A 22017-nucleotide genomic window follows, 5' to 3' on the forward strand; every position below is an offset into this window, starting at 1 on the left:
TTAAGGACATTCCGGGATCAAATCAGATGCCAGGGTGGCTTTCATAATTCTGAGACTGTCCCTGGAAAATAGGGACACTTGGAGGGTCTGCGTGTGCAATTTACATGGCTGTTCCAAACCCCATACTGTAGATCCAGAGATCTATGCTGCCTCTAAAACTCATGGAAATTTCAAAGTTATTTTGTGCAGCAAACATGTGCAGAACAGTTCCCACATGTTGCAATCTGCTTGCCAGGAAGTCAAAGGTAAAGGTAAAGAAAGGGACCCCTGACCATTAGGTCCAGTCATGACCGACTCTGGGGTTGTGGCGCTCATCTCGCTCTATTGGCCGAGGGAGCCCGGCGTACAGCTTCCAGGTCATGTGGCCAGCATGACTAAGCCGCTTCTGGCGAACCAGAGCAGCACACGGAAACGCTGTTTACCTTCCCGTTGTAGCGGTACCTATTTATCTACTTGCACTTTGACGTGCTTTCGAACTGCTAGGTTGGCAGGAGCTGGGTCCGAGCAACAGGAGCTCACCCCGTCACAGGGATTCAAACCGCCAACCTTCTGATCAGCAAGCCCTAGGCTCTGTGGTTTAACCCACAGCGCCACCTGCATCCCAGGAAGTCCCAGGAAGTCAAACTGTGGCCCTTACTTCAAAGTACAGTGGTACCTTGGTTTGCAACCGTTTTGGATTACCACCATTTTGGATTACAACCATGTCAAACCGGAAATGCATGTCCCTTTTTTTGGATTACAACCCTTTTTTTCCTTTTCTTTTTTTGAGGCCCCATTGGCAAAAGCGCGCCTTGGGTTACAACCCGTTTTGGTTTACAACCGGACCTCCGGAATGGATTATGGCTGTAAACCAAGGTACCACTGTAAACCTGTTTAAAAAGGTAAAGATAAAGGACCGCTGACAGTTAAGTCCAGTCGCGAACTTCTCTGGGGTTGCGGACTCATCTCGGTTTACTGGCCGAGGGAGCCGATGTTTGTCCACAGACAGTTTTTCCAGGTCATGTGGCCAGCATGACTAAGCCGCTTCTGGCGAAACCAGAGCAGCGCACAGAAACACTGTTTACCTTGGGCAAAAGCCTGTTTAGGGCAGTGTGGTTTCTTTAACAGCCAGAGAGCAACAGTGTGATCATTTTCATCCCTAGCAGCGAGCGGCTTATGCAGAACAGCTCACAGCCTGCGATAGCAAACCTGCAAGAGGCTGAAATAAAAAAAATAAAAAATCATACCCACGCTTTGGCAACTTTACAAATCACTCCAGTGGCTGGTGTGAAATATTTCCGTTACCAAACCGAGGACGACATCCTGCCTTAGAAAAGCAACGCCACTTCTCTGGTTGCTAAATTCCAGAGTTTGGGGACAGGAAATCCTTTCGCTTCCTCCTGCAGCTTTTTAAAAGCAGGTCATGCTTCCATTCTTCCTAGAATTCAACACTGCACATAAATCCAATTAAACCCAGTCACCCAAACAGTCTCCCCAGGCGGATATGGTTTCAAAAACAAGGCAAAGGGCCTGGTTTTGTCTCATGCCTGCATCCTCCACATGAGTCTATCCTGTCAGTTGAAGTGACATCCAGCCTACACTTCCATGCGAATCAATCTAGAACTTTATTAACTGTGGCTCAAGTAGTAGAGAACACGCCTTCCATGTGCAAAGTCCCAGGTTCAAGCCCCGGCCTCTCCCAAGTTTGCTTTTAATCTGCCCTTTAGTCCATAGGTCAATCAACTAGTTTTAGTTAATTAATTAGCAATGTGAGCTGAAATTTCTCCAACTAATTGAACTAACTGACAGGCTTGCTCCTAACTTTCTGTTCCTTCTTCATTATATATATCTATTACTGAATCATCACAATGCCCCTTTGCAGCAGATACCCGGTATCAAAGCGAGCTCTCTTGTGCAAGTTTGATGTCACGCTCCCACAGCTTACTCAAGAGGGTGAAAGCAGGAGGGCACCCGAGATTTAATGATGTTTCTCAACGAAAATGAAGTAATCTCGGAGGGGAAAGGTCGCAATGAAGTGCAGGCCCTACAGGGCTAATAAATCACACAAGGTCATGGGAGCGAAAGGGTCAAGACCTGCACTGCAAGCTTCCAGGGGGCTCTGCATCACAGACGACGTTAGAAGAAGAAGCAGCAGCAGCAAGGGATTGAAGAAACAAGCCTGGTTCTCTCTCACATTGGCAATAGTTGCAGAGACACCTCTCGAATTTAATATATACCGTATTTTTCAGTGTATAAGACGATGCTTTTTTGCTTTAAAAAAAAGAGGCAAAAATTGAGTGTCGTCTTATACAAGTATAGTGAATGCAGGGGGGGCATGCGATCAATGGCAGCAGCAAGCAGGAGATTGGCAGTAGCGATTGGGTGTGTGATTGGCGGCTGCGGCAAGGCCTGCTGGCAATTGTCTGTGGTAATTGGCAGCTGTGGCGAGGCGGGCAGGCGATTGGCGGCTACAGCAAGTGGGCTGTTGGTGGCGGCTGCAGCGAGGTGTACGATCGGCAGTGGCTGTGGCAAGCGATCAGCAGTGGCGGGCAGGCGGGTGAGCGATTGGCGGAAGTGACCTCCCCCACCCACCCCACCCCAGAAGTTAAACAACATAATTTCTTAATTTTGGGTTAAAAAAAATAGGGGGCATCTTATACATGGAAAATTACAGTGTGCATGTGTGTGTGTGCGCGCGCAACAATGCAAGAAGTTGCGCTTATAGTGTTATTATATTATTATTATTATTATTATTAAACATTTTCAACCATTATATGTACTTCACAGCAGAGCCGCTTTGCTACACCACCTTCCAGTGGATGTTGATCTTCCTATAGAAACACAGAAATATTTTCAATCTCTAAGATTCTCTCTTCTGGACAAAGAAAGAAACTTCATCCTCAAATTACCAACGATTACCAAGCACGACTGCGCCAGCAGAAGAGGCCAGCCAGTTATTGTGCTGAACTGTGCCAGCTCTTTCGCTTGTCACCAAGTCCATGGCGGCCAGCCAAACATAAATCCAACTCTGCCCCATTTTCACAGACATAGAATTTTTGTTCCCGAAACTCATTCTTCCTTGGAGCTCTTGCCAAGAAGCATTTTTGCAAGATGGGGCAAATCTGTAGTCGCTTAATTTACCACAAGTCCCAAAAAAGCAAAAAGTGAAATTGTAATGGCTCTGAAGATGGCACTGGTGATTCAAACGATTGACTGACTTAGGACACATTCACACCATATGTTTAAAGCAAATGACTTCCTCCAAAGGAATCCTGGGAACTGTAGTTTACCCCTTGCAAACCTACAATTCCCAGCACTCTTAACACACTACAGAGTTCCCAGGATTATGGGCGAGCCACCTGCTTTAAATGCATGGTGTGGATGTAACTTTAGACCGGATCTGCTTTTAACATGTGGGTTTTTTGTTAAGAAAAGTTTTTAAAATCAGAGCTGGAATCACTTTTGAATGTAATCAGAATTTCTGGTTTTTCAGGACACCCAACAGATGTTCTGTTGTGTTCAGCTATCTATGTGTGGGGAGGGGCTTCTTATGAACACGAGTGTTGGATGTAGAATCATAGAACAATTTCAATTTCTACACTTAGAATCATAGAATTGTAGGGATTCCCCAAGGACCATCTAGTCCAATCCCCTGGAATGCAGGAATCTCAGCTGAAGCATCCGTGGACAGATGGTCATCCAACCTCTGCTTAGAAGCCTTCAAGCTAGGGAACCCACAACTTCCCGAGGGAGACAGTTCCACTGTCAAACAGCTCTTACTGTCAGAAAGTTCTTCCTGGTGTCTAGTCAGAATCTCCTTGCTTGTAATTTTAATTGTGTACGATTCTGCTCCATACCCTTCTCCACGCAGTCACATAACATCCAAAAAGTGTAACGAAGTCAAAGAGAGTGTGTGTGTGTGTGTGTGTGAGAGAGAGAGAGAGACATGGAACAATGTGCTGTGTTCTAAACCAGTGTTTCCCAACCTTGTGCCTCCAGCTGTTTTCGGACTACAATTCCCATCATTCCTGACCACTGGTCTTGCTAGCTAGGGATGATGGGAGTTGTAGTCCCAAAACAGCTGGAGGCACAAGGTTGGGAAACACTGTTCTAAACCACTGAGCCTCTTGGGCTTGCCAATCGGAAGGTCGGCAGTTCGAATTCCCGCAACAGGGTGAGCTCCCGTTGCTCGGTCCCAGCTCCTGCCAACCTAGCAGTTCGAAACCGGCGTTCCTTGCACTGCTCTGGTTCACCAGAAGCGGCTTAGTCATGCTGGCCACATGACCCGGAAGCTGTACGCCGGCTCCCTCGGCCAGTGAAGCAAGATGAGCGCCGCAACCCCAAAGTTGTCCGTGACTGGACCCAACTGTCAGGGGTCCCTTTACCTTTATGTTTGGGTTGGCAACGAGCCTAATGACTTTCCAGACGCTGATCCTTTAAACTAGGGCCACAAACAAGCATGAAAAGCGATTTATAAGCTGGTAACAAGATGACTTTGAGGGGCTCCCACCCAATTTCGCCGTGTCTCAGACTGCTCACCACTACAAGCCCAGATCCCAACTCACCTTCCCATTACAGTACTAATAATCAAGGCTTAGATTCCATTCTGACGCAGCCACCTGACTGCTTCATCACTCGCAGCTCCTAAGAGAAATGAGCACACATTGCAAATAATTCCAGAATGTGGGGTCATGAGAGCTGGCCCCATGTCTCACAAAAATGAAAGGCCTGAGGATGGAGTGGTTGTTTCCTAATCATTACAGGAGAACAAACCGACGGCATTAACTACAATTGCACCACTGAATATCATTGTTCCATGCAATGCACCATTGAGTCTAGCCATACTGCCTGCAGGTCATTAAATCACAACTGGATCAAGGGGGGTATGGTAAAAAAAAAGAAAGCCATCTCAGTCACTATTGTCATATTTAAAAACAGTCATCTCATCACAATATGATGAACACTAAGCGGCCACACAGCCAAGTCCAGTCACAACTGTTTTCACACCCTAACCCACAAACAGTCACTTTCAAGCAATGCCATCAGAATTTTCTGTTCTCCTTTTTGGTTCAAAACTGCAGAAAGAGAAGGTGCGAGAGAGAAACTCCTCCATATTTCAGCTTGCCATCAGTTCCCATAACAACCCCCAAAGCCCGTGAGTAAGCAATGCCCAAACGCCTTCAAATTACAACACACCCACATGCTTTTTTTAAAATCGATTTACAATTTGAGCTTTTGAGCATCCGGGATTTTAAAAAATCAGAACAAAGAGATGGAAATCCCGAGACCAATAATTAGTTGTGTTCTGACGCAATTGCAACTGCTGGGAATCACAGAAACGCAGATAGGTTTGGGGAAGGATCTGACAGATCATTATTATTATTAGTAGGGATGGGGAAAGAGAACAGAGCAAGTCCTTTCAGAGCTTACTTGCGCGTGGGTGATATTTACAAGCAGCCGGAGAGGGTACAGAGGGAGAAAAGCCGTGTCATCGGTCCCGCGACCATTGCGCACAGTTGAAATAATTACAATGACATTCGTCAAATGCTTACACATTGCATAATATAAACAAGCATCTTTGTACAGTGGTACCTTGGTTCTCGAACTTAATCCGTTCCGGGAGTCACGAAACCGTTCAAAAACCATACCCCTAAACATTTTGTGAATCTTTGTACTTTTGTCAATTTACTGTATTTATTTCCCCCGATCTGAACTATAAAACGGTGGTTTTCTTGAGTCAAAATGAGAGTATCCCTAAACATTTTTTAAAGAAAAAAGCAGTGGTTTTATCTACGTACAATGGTACCTTGGTTCTCAAAGATCCTAGCTTTTCGTTCTCTCCAAACCGGGGAATTCTGGCTTCACAAACCGAGAGAATAAGCCAAGACCACACCCTTAATACAAGCCAGGACCAAAGCCAGTGCAGAACAATTGCAGTATATGAACAATCGCAGAATATGAAGCTGCCAACCATGATCCAAAGCAGGCTAAAGTGTACTCTGCGGCCAGAGTTACACCCTCCCCGCATAATAGGGAAGGCTTTTCGGCTTACCTGTCTGGCAACCCTCCGAGCTTCCCAGTAGGGTTTCGAGTCTTCGACAGCTTTCCCAATCTTCTTCACTAGCTCATCGAGTTTTATCGTAGCCTCAACCAGGATGGAGCGGAATTTCTGGCGCGCATCCTGCAACAGCGAAGGGAAGCAAAAAGGTGTCACTAGACGATTCTCGTTGTTGTAATTCACTAAGTCTGCCCATCCTGAACAACATGGAGGAACCTTGAGGATCACGGCTGTTGGAGTAAATAAGAAAATGTGTGCTGCTCAACCTTCTGGAGAGTAGAGATCATTGCGACAGTGAAAGGCTTAGATAAATGTCCAATATGTGCACATAATATCCACCAACTTTTGCTGGCAATGCCAACTAGATTTGAACAGAGGTCAAACCCTCTCAAGTTTAAAAAATCCAACATGAATTTCTGTATTCCTCAAAAGAAACTAATGACTTTTGCAGGGTGGTTTTTTTCAACTTTTAGAAATTTCGGAGCGATTCTGGGGCCCCTTTCCCCCTTGGCACTAACTGATTATGTCCTTTCAGCTGTGACAGTATTTGTAATATTTGTTTGGGGACTATTAGTTTCGTAACGAAAAAAGAAGACATTTTAAAAAACTGTGACAATCTATATATTGCAATTTGATCGAGTTACCTTCCCTGGAATGCAATCTGGGCTTATTTGTATATAATTTTTAAATTAAATTTTCTAAATTACATTTCAGAATATTCATTTAAACAAATTTAAATCAATGGCTTCCCTTCTTCTCTTTCGGTGGTTCATTTTGCATAGCCTACGTCCCTGCATATTTTACATAAACTAAACCATTCAGTGATCCATTGTTACATCCATCAAAACTTATTTACACTGTTGAATTTATCTTAATGCTACCAGTGTTTTTAAATGAACAACAATCTAGGTTTAAAGTGTATTGCCTCGGTGTAATGTTTCCTAAACACAAGACAGATTGGACTGCAACAACCTGCTGTTCCTATATGCCTATTTGGTGGCATTTTATACCATTACAAGTTAATACGCGATTGTTGGCCTTGCCCAATATCTCACTAGCTGCCATACCAACTCAACCGCCAAGCAGAATGTTGTTTGTAGCTTCCTCAATCAGCCAGTGTGGTGCAGTTGCTGGGTGACCTTGGGCTAGTCACACTTCTCTGAAGTCTCTCAGCCCCACTCACCTCACAGAGTGTTTGTTGTGGGAGAGGAAGGGAAAGGAGAATGTTAGCCGCTTTGAGACTCCTTCGGGTAGTGATAAAGCGGGATATCGAATCCAAACTCTTCTTCTTCTTCTCACCACCTCAAGGGGGAGGCTCCTGCCCGTTGGGGGGTGGGATCCTGGCCATCTGCTCCAAAGTCTGGCTGGGATGGCACTGCTGATGTCACAATACTCTTGTGATGTAGTCTAGTCTGCAACCAGGCAGGATGGCAACAAATGCAAGGTTGCCACTAGAAACAGGAGCCCAGTGCTTTGTGTGTATCCCTCCCAATACCTAGGGAAATCAGTGCTTGACTACATCATTCTCAAGTTCCCCATTCACTCCACCCAAAGTTTTGCCTGGCACAGGAAGGTGCTGGCTGCATGATTCATCGGGGAGCAGGAAGCTCAATTGGGTCAGTATGGTAGGAATGACTGGGCTGTTCATGACATGATCTGAATACGCTGCACCACTGCATGGCATAAGTGGTGAGGTTACAATAGTTATATACAGTCATACCTTGGGTTACAGCTGCTTCAGGCTGCGTCTTTTCTGGTTGTGCTCCGTGCCGAACGCGGAAGTACCGGAACGGGTTACTTCTGAGTTTCGGCGCATGCACAGAATCACTAAATTGCGCATAAGCGCCGAATCGCGGCCCGCACGTGCGCAGACGTGGGTTGCGAACACTGCGGGTTGCGAACGTGCCTCCCGCACGAATCACGTTCGCAACCCGAGCGTCCACTGTACTATGTACTTACTATCTACCGTATCTATCTATCTAATTAGGACGGGGGTGGTGCTGTGGTCTAAACCACCGAGCCTCTTGGGCTTGCCGATCAGAAGGTCGGCGGTTCGAATCCCCATGACGGGGTGAGCTCCCATTGCTCTGTCCCAGCTCCTGCCAACCTAGCAGTTCAAAAGCACGTCAAAGTGCAAGTAGATAAATAGGTACTGCTGCAGCGGGAAGGTAAACGGCGTTTCCGTGCCCTCTGGCTTCCGTCACGGTGTCCCGTTGTGCCAGAAGCGGTTTAGCCATGCTGGCCACATGACCCAGAAAGCTGCCTGGGGACGAACGCCGGCCTGAAAGTGATGTGATCACCGCAACCCCATAGTTGCCTTGGACTGGACTTAACCATCCAGGGATCGTTTACGTTTACCTTTTACTACGGTATGTATTTGTTAGCAACATCTTTCCATAATCTGTGTTATAAATACCAGTAAAGAAGTTCCGACTGACACAGGTGGCAAAGTAGGGGACCCCAGAAAACTCTCTCCAATGGCATCATCCACTAAGCGGCATGGAGCTGTGGCCTATCTAACTCCTGTTTTGAAAAGCAACCATTTCTTCTGAGGGATAGCTCAGTCGACAGAGCTTTTAGACTCAGGGCCGTGGGTTCGAGCCCCACATTGGGCAAAAGATTCCTGCATTGCAGGGGGTTGGAATGGATTACCCTTGTGGCCCCTTCCAACTCTACGATTCCTTGCGAGGATTAACACACACACACAAACACACACACAGCCTAACATCCCAACAGCAAGCCAGAAAAAGGATGATAATTAGCAACACAAGGTTTCATTTACCGGTGAAGCAAACGTTTTAATTATAACCGACGTCTCTAAAAGCTTATTTCTGACTCTCTTTAAGAACTATGTGCTAGGATGACATCAGCTTTTATAATTGAGCAGCTGCAAAAATAGGACAGGAAAACAAGACAAGAGGACCATAATATGTACTTTCTGGAGCGTTGGTGGCTGGGCATAACCCTACTGTGAGCAGTTTAATCCTGTTAAATAAAGATGGGGCTTTCTGTGAAATTAAAGACTTGGGCGTATTACAAGCACTTTCGTTTTTCAGTCATTTCAAGTACTGGTCTGTATTTAATATACGTCAATAGACAAGGACAAATAAAACCTGCTCTTTGGGGGGGGGATTTCTGAGCAGCAATTCCCTCCCCAGTATACCAGTATGACTTCCTCTCATGATGGATGTAACATGCTGTCTCAAGAAAGGTTAAACCAGACAGTTTTCAAGGCCCTTTTAAACCATACAGTGATTTAAGGCAACAACTACAAAAGCAAATGCTACAGCCACACACACACCTGCAGATATCCCAAAGTGAATTTGGAATCCCAGGCCTGAAAGTCAGACAAAGATGATTCTCCTGCCCTTCACAGGATTGACAGGTTTTCAGATACACAGCGCTCCATTCTCAGCTCTATGGCAGGCAAGCAGGGGGATGAAATTTATTCTCTTCCCAGGGTTCATATAGCGCAGAGGCTGCATTATCCTCTTGACAACCCACTAGGCAGGGATTGGGATTCCGTTGACAGCCCATTTACCCCAGTAGAAAGGAATAAATTGTTGACTGTAAGATATGCCGGCTTTGAAGCCGTGTAGGCTCTGGGCTTGCAACTGGCTTTATTAATCCAGCACTAAACATTTAAAAAGTCAGAGTAAGGCCAATATTCCTGCTTCAAGATGTCAGGCTTTGGGTCCCGTCCCCCCCCCAAAAAATAGGATCCATTCACACAACCCCTTTCCCAACAGTGCAACTGCACAGGGTAACTGATTCCCAGTGTATGATGAACTGGAAAAGCTCCGCTGACTGGGGCTGATGGGAGTTGTAGTCCAAAACATTTGGAAGGCATCAGATGTGTTCACGGACCCCTTTAAGGAGTATAATGGCTTTCTGCAGCTACACCTAGTCACTGCTGAACTTAGAAATGATCACGTCAAGTCTGCAAATAAACTCCAACTTCTCATTGGAGTCTCCCTTTGGAATTTTGGCTATCTTCATGTTAGAGACACTTCAGAGGGTCTGAAAATGCTCTCCCAGGGGCTTTTCTCAGTATTACCACTGAGAAATTTGAAATGCCACTGTCTGGTATACACTTGATTCTCCAGTGGTCTAGTCGAGGGCCATAGGGGCAATTGCCCCAGGCACAAAATTGCAATATTTCAACACCCGGTGCTGCCTCAATACGGCTCAGGGTGCCTCTGTCACTGGGCTCCATTGAAAACAGCTTCTCCATGTGAACCAAGAAGTGACCTCTCCAGGCAATGGAATGACTCTTCGTTTCTTATCTCTGCAGCTGCCATCTCCTGGGTGACACAGACACCGTTAGGCAATTGAATGTGCATGCATACTCTGGCTTTCCCCCTCTCTTCCACCTCTGCATGGCCCTGGGCACCGGCAACCCACGGTATACCACTGGGAAGACCAGAGAGAACAGGTGGGCTGTGAGCATCTACTGGGGAGGACCTTACCTTCCAAGTCCAGCACTGCAGAATCCGGGACCAGCAGCCGTGTGACACCGAAAATTGCGTCGACGTAACTTCCAGTGTCGCTTTGCCCTTCTATGGGCACCAAAAATGGCCGCCATCGGCTTCAAAAGTCGCTTCTACGCATGACCAGAAGTGCGTCGACGAAACTTCCGGTGTCGCTCCGCCCATCTATGGGCACAAAAAATGGCCAACGACGACACCGGAAGTCGCGTCTACGCACTTCCGGACATGCGTAGATGTGACTTTTGAAGCCGCCGGCGGCCATTTTTGGTGCCCATAGAAGGGCAAATCATAAATAAAAAAATGGCCGCCGGCAGGAGAAAATAACGGAGAAAAACGGGAGACGAAGTGATACGGGGGACCACCGGGAAAAGGTAAGTAAAAACGGGGGGTTTCCCGGGGAAAACGGGGTACCTGGCAGCTATGGGGAGGACACTGCCTCAAACCATGCTGCCAGCCAGTGTAAACAATATTGAGCTAGATGGACTCTGCGTAAGGCAGCTCCCTGTGCTGCTAACGTTTGTTACGCATTCACATGATCCTCAACTTCTCCAGTGATTTTTCAATAACTTCCCCAGTCACAGTGGCAGCTGTTCTAAACCACGCAAGGGAAAGTCTCAAATTCTGCCTCACGCCACACTGCCAAGAACGTGAACTGCAGAGAGTGGCTGCTAGGCTACATCTGCCCCACAATTCGAAGAGCCTTGACAAACTCTGGCCAAAGCACCTCATTCATCAGCTCAAAGCTCCAGAGTCCTTCTGCTGCCGCTCCCAGCTGCTCTGCTACAGGCCTCCCAGCACTGGACCAGCTGTCCTACCTCAATGGGCCATTAAATATTTCCTTCCTTTCTTCACCACCATTGTGTGCAGCATTCTGTTTTCTTAAAAGCAGGACAAATAACCTAATTCCGTCCCCCTTTTCTTCTGTTTCCAAGCTGGCCCACCTCGCAGCAAATTCCGGTTCCAACTACAAGGTCACGAACAGCGGGACAAGCGAGTGGATCTGCCCAATCGAAAAACCAAGTAAGTGGGAATATGTGGTCCTCAATCAGTTTCGTTTACTGCAGTCAGCTTTTAAAGGATTCCATTTTAACTGGTTTGTTGATATGTTAAGAACAGTGAATGGGTGTTGTGGTGAGACGCGGAGGAATCAGCTGGGAAACCTCAAGGGAAGAAGGTTCAGAGACCGAGGAACATACCTACCAAGTTCCTGTGGCAGAAATAAGGGACCTGACCGGAAGTAGCAGACCGGAAGTAGCGCTGCCGCCATTTTGGAAGTGGGCGGAGCATGCTCAGAAGCGACTTTTGATGCTGCTTTGCCCAGTTCCAAAATGGCCACCATGCCAGAAGTCGCACTGCAGCCATTTTGGAACTGGGTAGAGCTGCATCAAAAGTCGCTTCTGAGCATGCTCCGCCCAGTTCCAAAATGGCCGCCGCGCCAGAATAAACCGGGGAAAAACAAAAAAAATCGTTTTTTCAGCTGAGAACAGCTAGAAAAACGGGGGTTTCCCGGGGAATACGTGAGACTTGGCAGCTATGCCGGGGAGTGGTGGTGGGACGACAACGAGTGGTCAGAGGGAGAAGACTGGGGGGAGGAAGCTGAAGAGGTAACAGGGCTTAGTGAGCAGGGAGAGACTGTGGCAGAGAGAGGTCCAGAAGAGGCAGAAACTGAAGCAGGGAAGGAAGGAGGCCAAGAAGCAGAGATGGATCAGGTTGAAGAGTCACAAGTATCTCCGCCTCCTGTTGCAACAGGCTCCTCTGCCCCAAACCGCCATCTTGTCTCCCAGAACCAGAAGAGGCATAAAAAGGGCAGAGGGGAGGGTGGCAGCAAGCAGGCACAGCCTCTGAATGCTTGGGAAGAAGCCTTGGAGAGGAGGGAATTTAGGATGGCTGTGGGGAGGAGAGGGCTTGGCGACTGATGCATGGGCCGCTAAGACCTCCCGGAGATGAGTTGGTGCGATTAGGCCTGACGCTCAGCCAAGTGAAGATCGTGTTTTTTGCTAATAAAAAGTTAACTCCAATTAGCAGAGTGCAATTTACTGCCGGCTCACTCTTTGACACTCGCATTCTTCAACATCAACCTCGTTGGACTGGTCATTTTGTGCGGATGCCTGATGATCGTCTTCCAAAGCAACTACTCTATTCCAAACTTAAAAATGGAAAGCGTAACGCTAGTGGTCAACAAGAGAGGTTGAAAAGACTCCCTCAAGGCAAATCTTTAAAAATGTGGTATAAACACTGGCAACTGGGAAACACTTGCCTGCGAGCACTCCAGTTGGAGAACAGCTTTTAGCAAAAGTGTCATGGAATTTGAAGATGCTCGAACTCAGGACGAAAGGGAGAAATGTGCTAAGAGGAAGGCACGCTTGGCAAACCCTCACCGTGATCAACTCCTGCCCAGAAACCAATGTCCCCACTGTGGAAGGACGTAAAGGTAAAGGTAAAGGGACCCCTGACCATCCGGTCCAGTCGTGACCGACTCTGGGGTTGCGCGCTCATCTCGCATTATTGGCCGAGGGAGCCGGCGTACAGCTTCCAGGTCATGTGGCCAGCATGACAAAGTCGCTTCTGGCAAACCAGAGCAGCACATGGAAACGCCGTTTACCTTCCCACTGTAGCGGTACCTATTTATCTACTTGCACTTTGACGTGCTTTCGAACTGCTAGGTTGGCAGGAGCTGGGACCAAGCAACGGGAGCTCACCCCGTCACAGGGATTCGAACCACCGACCTTCTGATCAGCAAGCCCTAGGCTCAGTGGTTTAACCACAGCGCCACCTGGGTCCCTTTTGTGGAAGGACGTATGGATCCAGAATTGACCTCCACAGTCACGAACCCACTGTTAAAACCGTGTTTATGGAATACAATCTTACTTACATAGCCAGGAAGGGAAGGGAAGGGCAGGGCAGCGCAGAGAGGTGCCGGAGCCTCTGCAACGCTCCAGCCAGAGGACGGGAGAAGGCACGCAGTCCTTTCCGGTGCCCAAATTGAGGCGCGCGCCCACATGCAGGGCTAGGGGGCGGCGTTTTGGGGTGCCCACCCAGGCTTTTATGCTGGCCAAAGAGCCGGAAGCAGCCATTGCCGGGTTCTGAATCGGACTAGGCAGTCATGTTTTCTGATGTCTCTGCACTGTAAATAATATGCACAATAAAACTCTGAAAGACAGAGCGGACTGGAGCGTCTTTACTCGAGAGTAGCCGCTACACACTCCCCTGACAGTATGGATAATTTAGCATAAAAAATTTGGGTAAGTATTGATATGCAGTTGTAAATAATCATCCCATTAGGACCCATGGAAGGGATGGGAGGAAGTCAAGAGATTCAAAGTAATCTCGATATTTGGATTCGGAACTATTTTACGTTGTATGTTTATACATGTTAAAATCAAATGTTAAAAAATTATACGAGGGGGGGGAGGGGGAGGCCATAGAGATTCCAGCATTGCAAGGGGTTGGACCAGAAGGCCCTCAATGAAAACTTGGGAGGTCAGACGCATGAATTGCAGATTACTAAGATATTTATGTATAAGGGCACACTGCGATCCTTCCTATTCCCAATTCAGTATGCATGCATGAGCTAGAACCATTTCCTGCTCTCTCTCTCACTCTCCCCCCCCCCCCCGGCCAAACACACACAGCTTCATTACTAAGTCTTACTTCTCGGAGATCAGCATTTACAAGCGTTGCCCGTGAACTTTATGCCCCCAAGTACAGCAAAGGGATACGTAAATATGGGCCACAGCTCACGTTCAAAGCTTCATTGAATGAGAACACTGCTGTTCGGCCTGAGCCAGCATCAGGATGGAGTGTGTGGGCAAGTTAACCCTTTCCCCTCTTCGTGGTCCCAATGACCCTCCCCGAAATAAATTCTTGGAAGGGAAAACCTGCACTGGAAGTTCAATGGAAGTTCGACCTCCCAAGGGCTAAGGGGTTGGGTTGAGTTCCCAGCCCTGCTCCCCCCTCCCAAGCTATGCAAATGTTTAACCACCCACACCAACTGCTTATGCACAATTCATGTCATGCTAAGCTTTGCCCTCCATTTCGAGCTTTGCAAAAAAGCTCAAGTTACTACCCTGCTGTTTTATTTTTATTTTACCAGCCTGCTGGAGCCTGGCAAAATAAGGGTGGAGGGTGCCCCCCCCCATTTGCAATAGGGCTGGCTGACTATCAGAGGGGGAGGTCTTTCATATCAAAAAGCCATCGTGTCCACACACACAAAGCCAGAGCACTGCTGATGTGGCAAAGCAGCACTCGCTGCTCGCTTAAAACAGTATTAGCAAAGAGTTCGCTTCACAAAGGCTTCAATCATGAGCAGGAAGGCCAGACAAAGCCACACATTAAATATCCCTCGGAGGACCGCCATAATCCTTGGCTGGAGCATTAGCGCTCAGCTCTGCACTTTGTGCCAACAGAGTTATGGATTTTAACCAAGCCCAATCAAAGGCCTCATTAAGAAGCAATAGATTAATTTATACAAAACCATCAATAGCCCAGTGCCTTTCAATCCATTTGCTCTCTGCCTTGCTGAGACCACCACAGCAATACGCAGCACGCTTCCAAGTCATCGGAGGAGCAGCAAGCGCTCCAGGGGGCCATAAACAATTGGGCAGAGAGGATACAGGATGCTATTTATCGTCTTGCAGAACCGAGGCTGCCAAAGATATTGACTTTGCAGGCTGCTAGCCAAACCTTTGTGTTTTTTTTTAAATAGGAGAACACACATGCATCAGCCACCGATTCTTGGATTTACGTGTCATGGAAATCATTTCCACCATGTAAATTACTACCATTATTTATTAAATACAGCACTGAAATACCAAAACGAAAACACAGAATACGTAAAAAGAGCAAGCAAACCAGTAACTATGCTGCCGCGACTGTCGGTTCTGCACAGCCAATGATTTTGATACAGGATCTCAAATCATCTTCAATGTGCAAGCGAGCCGTAGCGCACCGAAAGTGGCATCCAGCACATAGCGGCAGACGCTCACAACAACTTTGCATGCGCTGGAAAGTGTTGGAAGTTGCCACAGAGTAGCCCAGGCATCCCCAAACTTCAGCCCTCCAGATGTTTTGGACTACAATTCCCATCATCCCTGACCACTGGTCCTGTTAGCTAGGGATCATGGGAGTTGTAGGCCAAAACATCTGGAGGGCCGCAGTTTGGGGATGCCTGGACCCCTGCCTATCGCTGCTGCTCCCGCGGCAATGTTACAATCCGCCAAGCAAGCGGCAACTCGTAAAGCTGCTTTTCACACACGGAAGCCTTACGAGTTGCCGCTCATAAGGTTGCCGCAGGAGCAGCAGCGTCAGCCCGGATGGACTGGGCATGTCTGCACTCTGCTTCTTCCTGCTCGGGCGCAGGAGGCAAGGGGCAGGCCAGGGAGGGGCATTAGCGGCCACCGCTGACGTCGCTCTTTGGCCCACCCCTCGCTTCTGCCCGAGCAGGAAGATGCAGAGCACACTACGGAGCGGGTTGCCGGCGCAACATCGGGGCGTCTCCACGAAATCGGTTGCGCCACCGCGGCCGTCGTCAGTGGAGGGTGAGAGGAGGGGCCGGGCCGCTGCCCCCACAAGAGTGCCGCCTGGGGCGCCCCGCCCCCATTGCCCCTCCCTTGCTACGCGCCTGAGAACAGTGCAAGGATTGCTAAAGGGCCCAATACTCCTTCCGTTCTGTCAAACGTGTGGCACATCCTCTTCCGATCTGAAAAATGGTGACAGAGGGGCAGAGGAGAAATATTCCCACAGCCCAACATTCTGGTCCACTCTGTAGCTTGCTTGTTCTATGCTCGGCTGCCGCAAGGAGAGACAAAAGCCCCCTTTTCAAACCTTTATGAGAGTACTTAACGTGTACCACATTTTCGGCTTTCTATCTGTTGTGGCAACCTTTCCTCATTTTGACAGTCAACGAGCAAAGTTGCGAGGCACAAGCATATCCATTTTGAGACTACGTGCTTGCAGAACTGGGATTTTTACAAGTACGTGTTCCGCTTTTGTGAGAAATCCACCTTTTGGTGTGGCTGCCCCCATAAATATTAGGCAGGCGCTTCTGTCCTTTTTACGATACCTTCTTTTAAAAAAAAGAAAATCAAGCAAGCCTACCCAGATGCGAACTTGTATCTGGCCTATCTGTATTTTAAAACTATATATTTTAACTATCATTTTGATATTTTCACTTTGCCTTTCTGTTTTTAAAGCCCATTGACTTCTTTGGCCTTTTCTTAGGACTTTTCCGGGTTGTTTTCGATTAAGCTGTATATAAATCTGGCAGAAAGAATAAGAAGTCCTCCTTTCATTTCGAAGCAGCATCTCAGAATCCCGCAAATGTTGGCAGAAGCGCTACAGGAGGGAGAGGGGAGGGAGCCCTACCAAATTAAAAAGCACTGTTTGCATACCTACATGTAGGATTAATTACCACTTTGATTGCTACACTCCTTATCCCTTGGTGCAGGATATCACAGGACTAGTGAAATTCAAAGCACTGTGCAAAGTAATGTCATTCAATTTCAGTGTCTGAGCAGGAGGTGTGTGACCTACTTTCTCTTCGTCTGCTGGCTTAGTCCGTGCAGACATTTCATTTTTATTTTGCCGTTTCTCTGGAGTTTTTTGTTTGTTTTTTTATTTAAAAAAGGCAGCCAAGACAAAAAAAATCCAAACAAATACCATTCTCTTTTAAAACAACAACAACAATAATAATAATAACCTCGAAAATGTATATACCAGGGGTGGCCAACTCCCAAGAGACTGTGATCTACTCACAGAGTTAAAAACTGGCAGTGATCTACCCTTTTTTGGAGGAAGGCCCATTTTGGGGGGGTTCGGGTCAAAGTTGTTCGAGTTTTTTCAGGGAGGAGGTAAAATGTTGAGCTTTTTTTAAGGGGAGCCACAGTTATTCACCTTCTTTGTGGGGAGTCAATGATCCACCAGTGATCTACCGCAGACATTTAGTGATCTACCGGTAGATCATGATCTACCTGTTGGACATGCCTGGTATATACAAGATCTCCGAGAAGAACGTGTGTTCATACAAAGCAGGAAAGCATTTTTTAAAAATGGTACCTCAAGCTCTGTTTCTCTCCGATTGATAGCATCTGTGGATTGATTCAACTTTTCTAGTTCCCCCTGGAAGAAAGCCAGAAAAACAGCACATGTTGAGAAATAAGACACCGACAGAGTTGGGATGGACTCGGGTTATTAAGTGTCATCTGGCAATTCGGGGGGGGAGAGGGGCCTCAGCTGGAATGTGAAATGGAAACGGAAGGTATTTTAACTGCGAGGGCCGGAATTAATGGCGCTAGGGCCTCTGCGGTGAGGCGGATTTGGGGACAGGGAAGAGGGAGAGACTTGGGACACCTTTTGAAGACTGCAGGGAGGGTTACATTTTCAAGAGTTATTCTAGTTCAATTCCAAAGCGGTTCCTCTTTACAACTTGCAAGTCATGAGTGCAAATCGGGAACCAAACTTCTCCCAGAAGGGCGAGAAAGTGCATCTTTATATAAAGAAAAGAACAAACAGTGCTTAGGAAAAGAGGCCTAAACCAGGCGTCCCCAAACCTCAGCCCTCCAGATGTTTTGGACTACAATTCCCATCATCCCTGACCACTGGTCCTGTTAGCTAGGGATCATGGGAGTTGTAGGCCAAAAACATCTGGAGGGCTGCAGTTTGGGGGTGCCTGGCCTAAACCATAGCACCAGGCAAGATCCAAGTTCGAGAGAATGAAATGGAATTTCCTTCCCCCACCTACCACATTTAAAATTCCAGGTATCCATTCCTCCCACCCCCCACCCCTGCCGCCTTTTTTTCTTCTAACCCTGCTAAAATTAAGAACTAAAGTATTTAATTACATGTTTATCCCACTCCTTCTCCACAGAGCTCGAGGTGGCATACATGATTCTCCCTCCCCCGCCAAAAAAATCATCATTTTATTATCCTTACAACAACCCTGTGAAGTTGCTAAGACTTCAGAGTGCATGCCTGGCCCAAGGTTCATGGCTGTGCCGTGGAGATTTGAACCCAGGTCTCTCCATTAAGTCCAATATTTCGACCCCGGAATACTTAGTACTGTATTTATATGGGCTCTTACAACAGCCCCCTGCTTCGCATACATTTGAGACGGTAATCCTGACAAATGAGCTGCCAGATAAGACAGCAATCTTTTTGTTTCTACTGAAAGATTTTCAAGGCTAACAATGGTACATATGCGTATAATGTCTGTGCTTTCAATTCGAACAGGTCAGTTACATTCGGTGTGAGACACTGCTGTCAAAGGCCTTGTGGGGAGAGATGTGGGGGAAAGAAGAGGGGATAGAAACTAGGATAGAAAAGGTTATGTACTTTGGAGTTGAGCAGGGAGACATTTCCTCTCCTGTGCTCAGTGCCAGCCATTTTATTCTTTAGTCTCAGACGCCATAAATGGCGACAAGCGGGGTGGATAAAAATCAATTATTCTTTTTAAAAAATATATATTTAAAAATCTTATTTTTTTTTATTTAAATTGGATTTTTTAAAAAAATTAAATTGGATTTTTAAAATAAAATGCTTTTGGAGGAAAAGTCTTTCTAAAGATAGTTTTCTATTTAAGTTACCAGTACATTATACAGTAGTCCAAAGGCTGTTATCAGGAAATAATGATTTGTTTTAAGTTTTTCATGTGTGGCAAAATTCAGTCTAAGGTTTTGTGTTTGTTTGTTTTTTAAACTTGTTCAACCACTTTAGTTAAAAAACATGCTACGTTATTGTTTTAGTAAAACAAATTGTTTAAATTGTTATTAAGGAAATGATTGTTTTTCTCCTTCCAATGACGCACAGCAGAGAAGTTGTCCAAATATAAACAGTTAACTTATTAAAAAGCACAATAATTTCATAATTATCAGTCTATGTGTATTTCTAATAGTGCTACCCAATCAACAGTTTTTGACATAACTGTAAAAACTACTCTGACAATTTATTATTCCAAAAAAGAAACCTTTCTCTGGTTGTAAATATTAAGATTATACCAGCAAGAACGAGTCTTTCTGTAAAAAAAGATTTAAATCAAGTCTTACTGACTAGTGGTTTAAATTGTGATTTACAGTAAATCGATTTGATTTAAATCAAATCCACCCTGGCAACAAAACTTCTGAATGCGCTCGCATGCTCTCGATCCCCAGTCGCAAAATGTGCCTGGTTTCAAACGCTGGGGATAATGGTCTTTCATTCTTTTGCATACCGTATGTGCAGAGTTTTTGTGTGATATGTTCTTTATGTGTTTGTTTCTGTCGGCGGCGGGAGAGGTTGGAGAGCCCAGAGCATGTTTGGTCCTCATTTTGCAGACAGCTCACCTCAGGTCGCCCCAGAGACATTTGAGCCAGGAGACATCCGAGCCAGGGACTTTCTGCCTCACGTATCAGCTTAACAACATGACCTTTCAAACATCTGGCAGCATCTCTCTTATTGTCGGTATGCGTGCATGGGAAAGGCACAAAGGCCATTTTAAACACACTTCGATCGGGTTTGGAGATCAACTGGTGGCTATGTAGGAATGAAGATGGACAGCTGCATTCATTTCTCATATTACCTATTTAGCTAAAGACCCTTTCTGACTCTCCACCCATCATTTTGCCCCCCAACTGATTTGTTTATAGCATGGGTAGGCAACCTAAGGCCTGGGGGCCAGATATAATAATAATAATAATAATAATAATAATAATAATAATAATAATAATAATAATAATAAATAAATAATAATAATAATAATAATTTATTATTTATACCCCGCCCATCTGGCCAGGTATCCCCAGCCACTCTGGGCGGCTTCCAACAGAAGAATAAAACACAATAATCTATTAAACATTAAAAGCCTCCCTGAGCAGGGCTGCCTTCAGATGTCTTCTAAAAGTCTGGTAGTTGTTTTCCTTTTTGACATCTGTTGGGAGGGCGTTCCACAGGGTAGGCGCCACCACCGAGAAGGCCCTCTGCCTAGTTCCCTGCAACTTGGCTTCTCGCAACGAGGGAACCGCCAGAAGGCCCTCGGTGCTGGACCTCAGTGTCCGGGCAGAATGATGGGGGTGGAGACGCTCCTTCAGGTATACTGGACCGAGGCCATTTAGGGCTTTAAAGGTCAGCACCAACACTTTGAATTGTGCTCGGAAACGTACTGGGCCCAATCACCTTCTAAATCCAGCCAGCGGACAGTCCGGGAATCAGCGTGTTTTTACACAAGTAGAATGTGTGCTTTTATTTAAAGTGCACCTCTGGGTTATTTGTGGGGGCATAGGAATTCATTTATTATTATTATTTTCAAAATATAGTCCGGCCGCCCACAAGGTCTGAGGGACAGTGGACTGGCCCCCTGCTGAAAAAGTTTACTGACCCCTGGTTTATAGTGAGGATTTTTTAGGACTTTTGCATGTGTTAACCTCTCCTCCATGGACTGAAATCTCTTTGGTCCCAAGCTGGCAGAGAAGATGCCTGGCGGGGACATCTGCAGAACCTGTCACAGGAGAGGGAGGGAAAGAAAAGAGTTTCCGTGCTAGGATAGCTCAGTTGGCAGCGCACAAGACTTTTAAGCTCAGGGTCCTGGGTTCAAGCCCCACCTTGAATGAAAAACTCCTGCACTGCAGTCAGGGTCAGCCCTAAGGCAAGGCTGGGTGGCGCAAGGCGCCAGGGGGGCGCTGCACGCACGGCAGCCGCGCTCGGAAACGGGGCGGGGGTGCCGGAGGGATAGTTCGTGCCACGGCGCCAGGGCGTCAGCTGATTGCAGTCTCTACAGACAAAACAAACACCAAAACAGTGTGCAGAACATCATAATTTGGAGAAGAAGAAAACCTAAACAGTGCAATTGACAGGGATGTGATATATTTATAATTTTAGTCATAGGCCACTTTCGCACCTGAAGCCTTTCAAAGCAGCTTGCATGTTGGATGAGATGGGACAAGGAACTGTCTTTTCCTGTACTGCAGGTGCGAGGGACATTTAAAGCAGGGGACGCTATTGTTTGTGAACCAGCCGAGCAGAGAGGGGCAGTAACTGAAACTGAGAGCAGGATCTTCGCCAAAGCACTAATGCACTTCTGGTTGTAAGGAGTTATCTCAGCATCTAACACTAGTGTCCAAGCAGGATTGCACATTTTATTGACCCTGGTAAAACTGAGACTATTGGAGCTCGTGGTATGCGAACAAGGTTGCAGTTGGTCAATTCTGTTGCTAATATCAGCCAGGAATGTGGTGCATGGTTTTAAAACTATAGGGAGCCAGTATGGTGCAATGGTTATAGAGTGTTGGACCGGGACCTGAGAGAGCAGGGCTTCAATCCGTACACAGCCATGGTGAAGCTCTTCGCCTGGCCTACCTCACAGGGTTGCTGTGAGGATGAAATGGGGAGGAGGAGGAGAACCATGCACACCACCTTGAGATCCTTGGAAGATAAAGGTGGTACATAAATTAAATAAACAAACAACAACAACAACATGGGGGGGGCGTGAGGCTTAGTTCAGTAGCACAGCATCTGCTTGGCATT

At 46.7% G+C, this 22017-nt stretch overlaps 1 protein-coding gene across 1 annotated transcript in view; it reads right to left on the reverse strand.

Moving 5' to 3' along the window:
• SH3BP5 (SH3 domain binding protein 5) overlaps positions 1 to 22017 on the reverse strand; it is a 55558-nt gene that overhangs the window by 32045 nt on the left and 1496 nt on the right. Inside the window, exons 2-3 of the mRNA XM_035129931.3 lie at positions 17581 to 17643; positions 6032 to 6160 (exon numbers count right to left, since the gene is read on the reverse strand). Of these exons, the coding sequence (XP_034985822.3) occupies positions 6032 to 6160; positions 17581 to 17643 (192 nt within the window). The remainder of the gene's footprint in view (positions 1 to 6031; positions 6161 to 17580; positions 17644 to 22017) is intronic.

Source organism: Zootoca vivipara, chromosome 11 (genome assembly GCF_965207765.1).
Source record: "Zootoca vivipara chromosome 11, rZooViv2.hap1.1, whole genome shotgun sequence".
Taxonomy (NCBI): domain Eukaryota; kingdom Metazoa; phylum Chordata; class Lepidosauria; order Squamata; family Lacertidae; genus Zootoca; species Zootoca vivipara.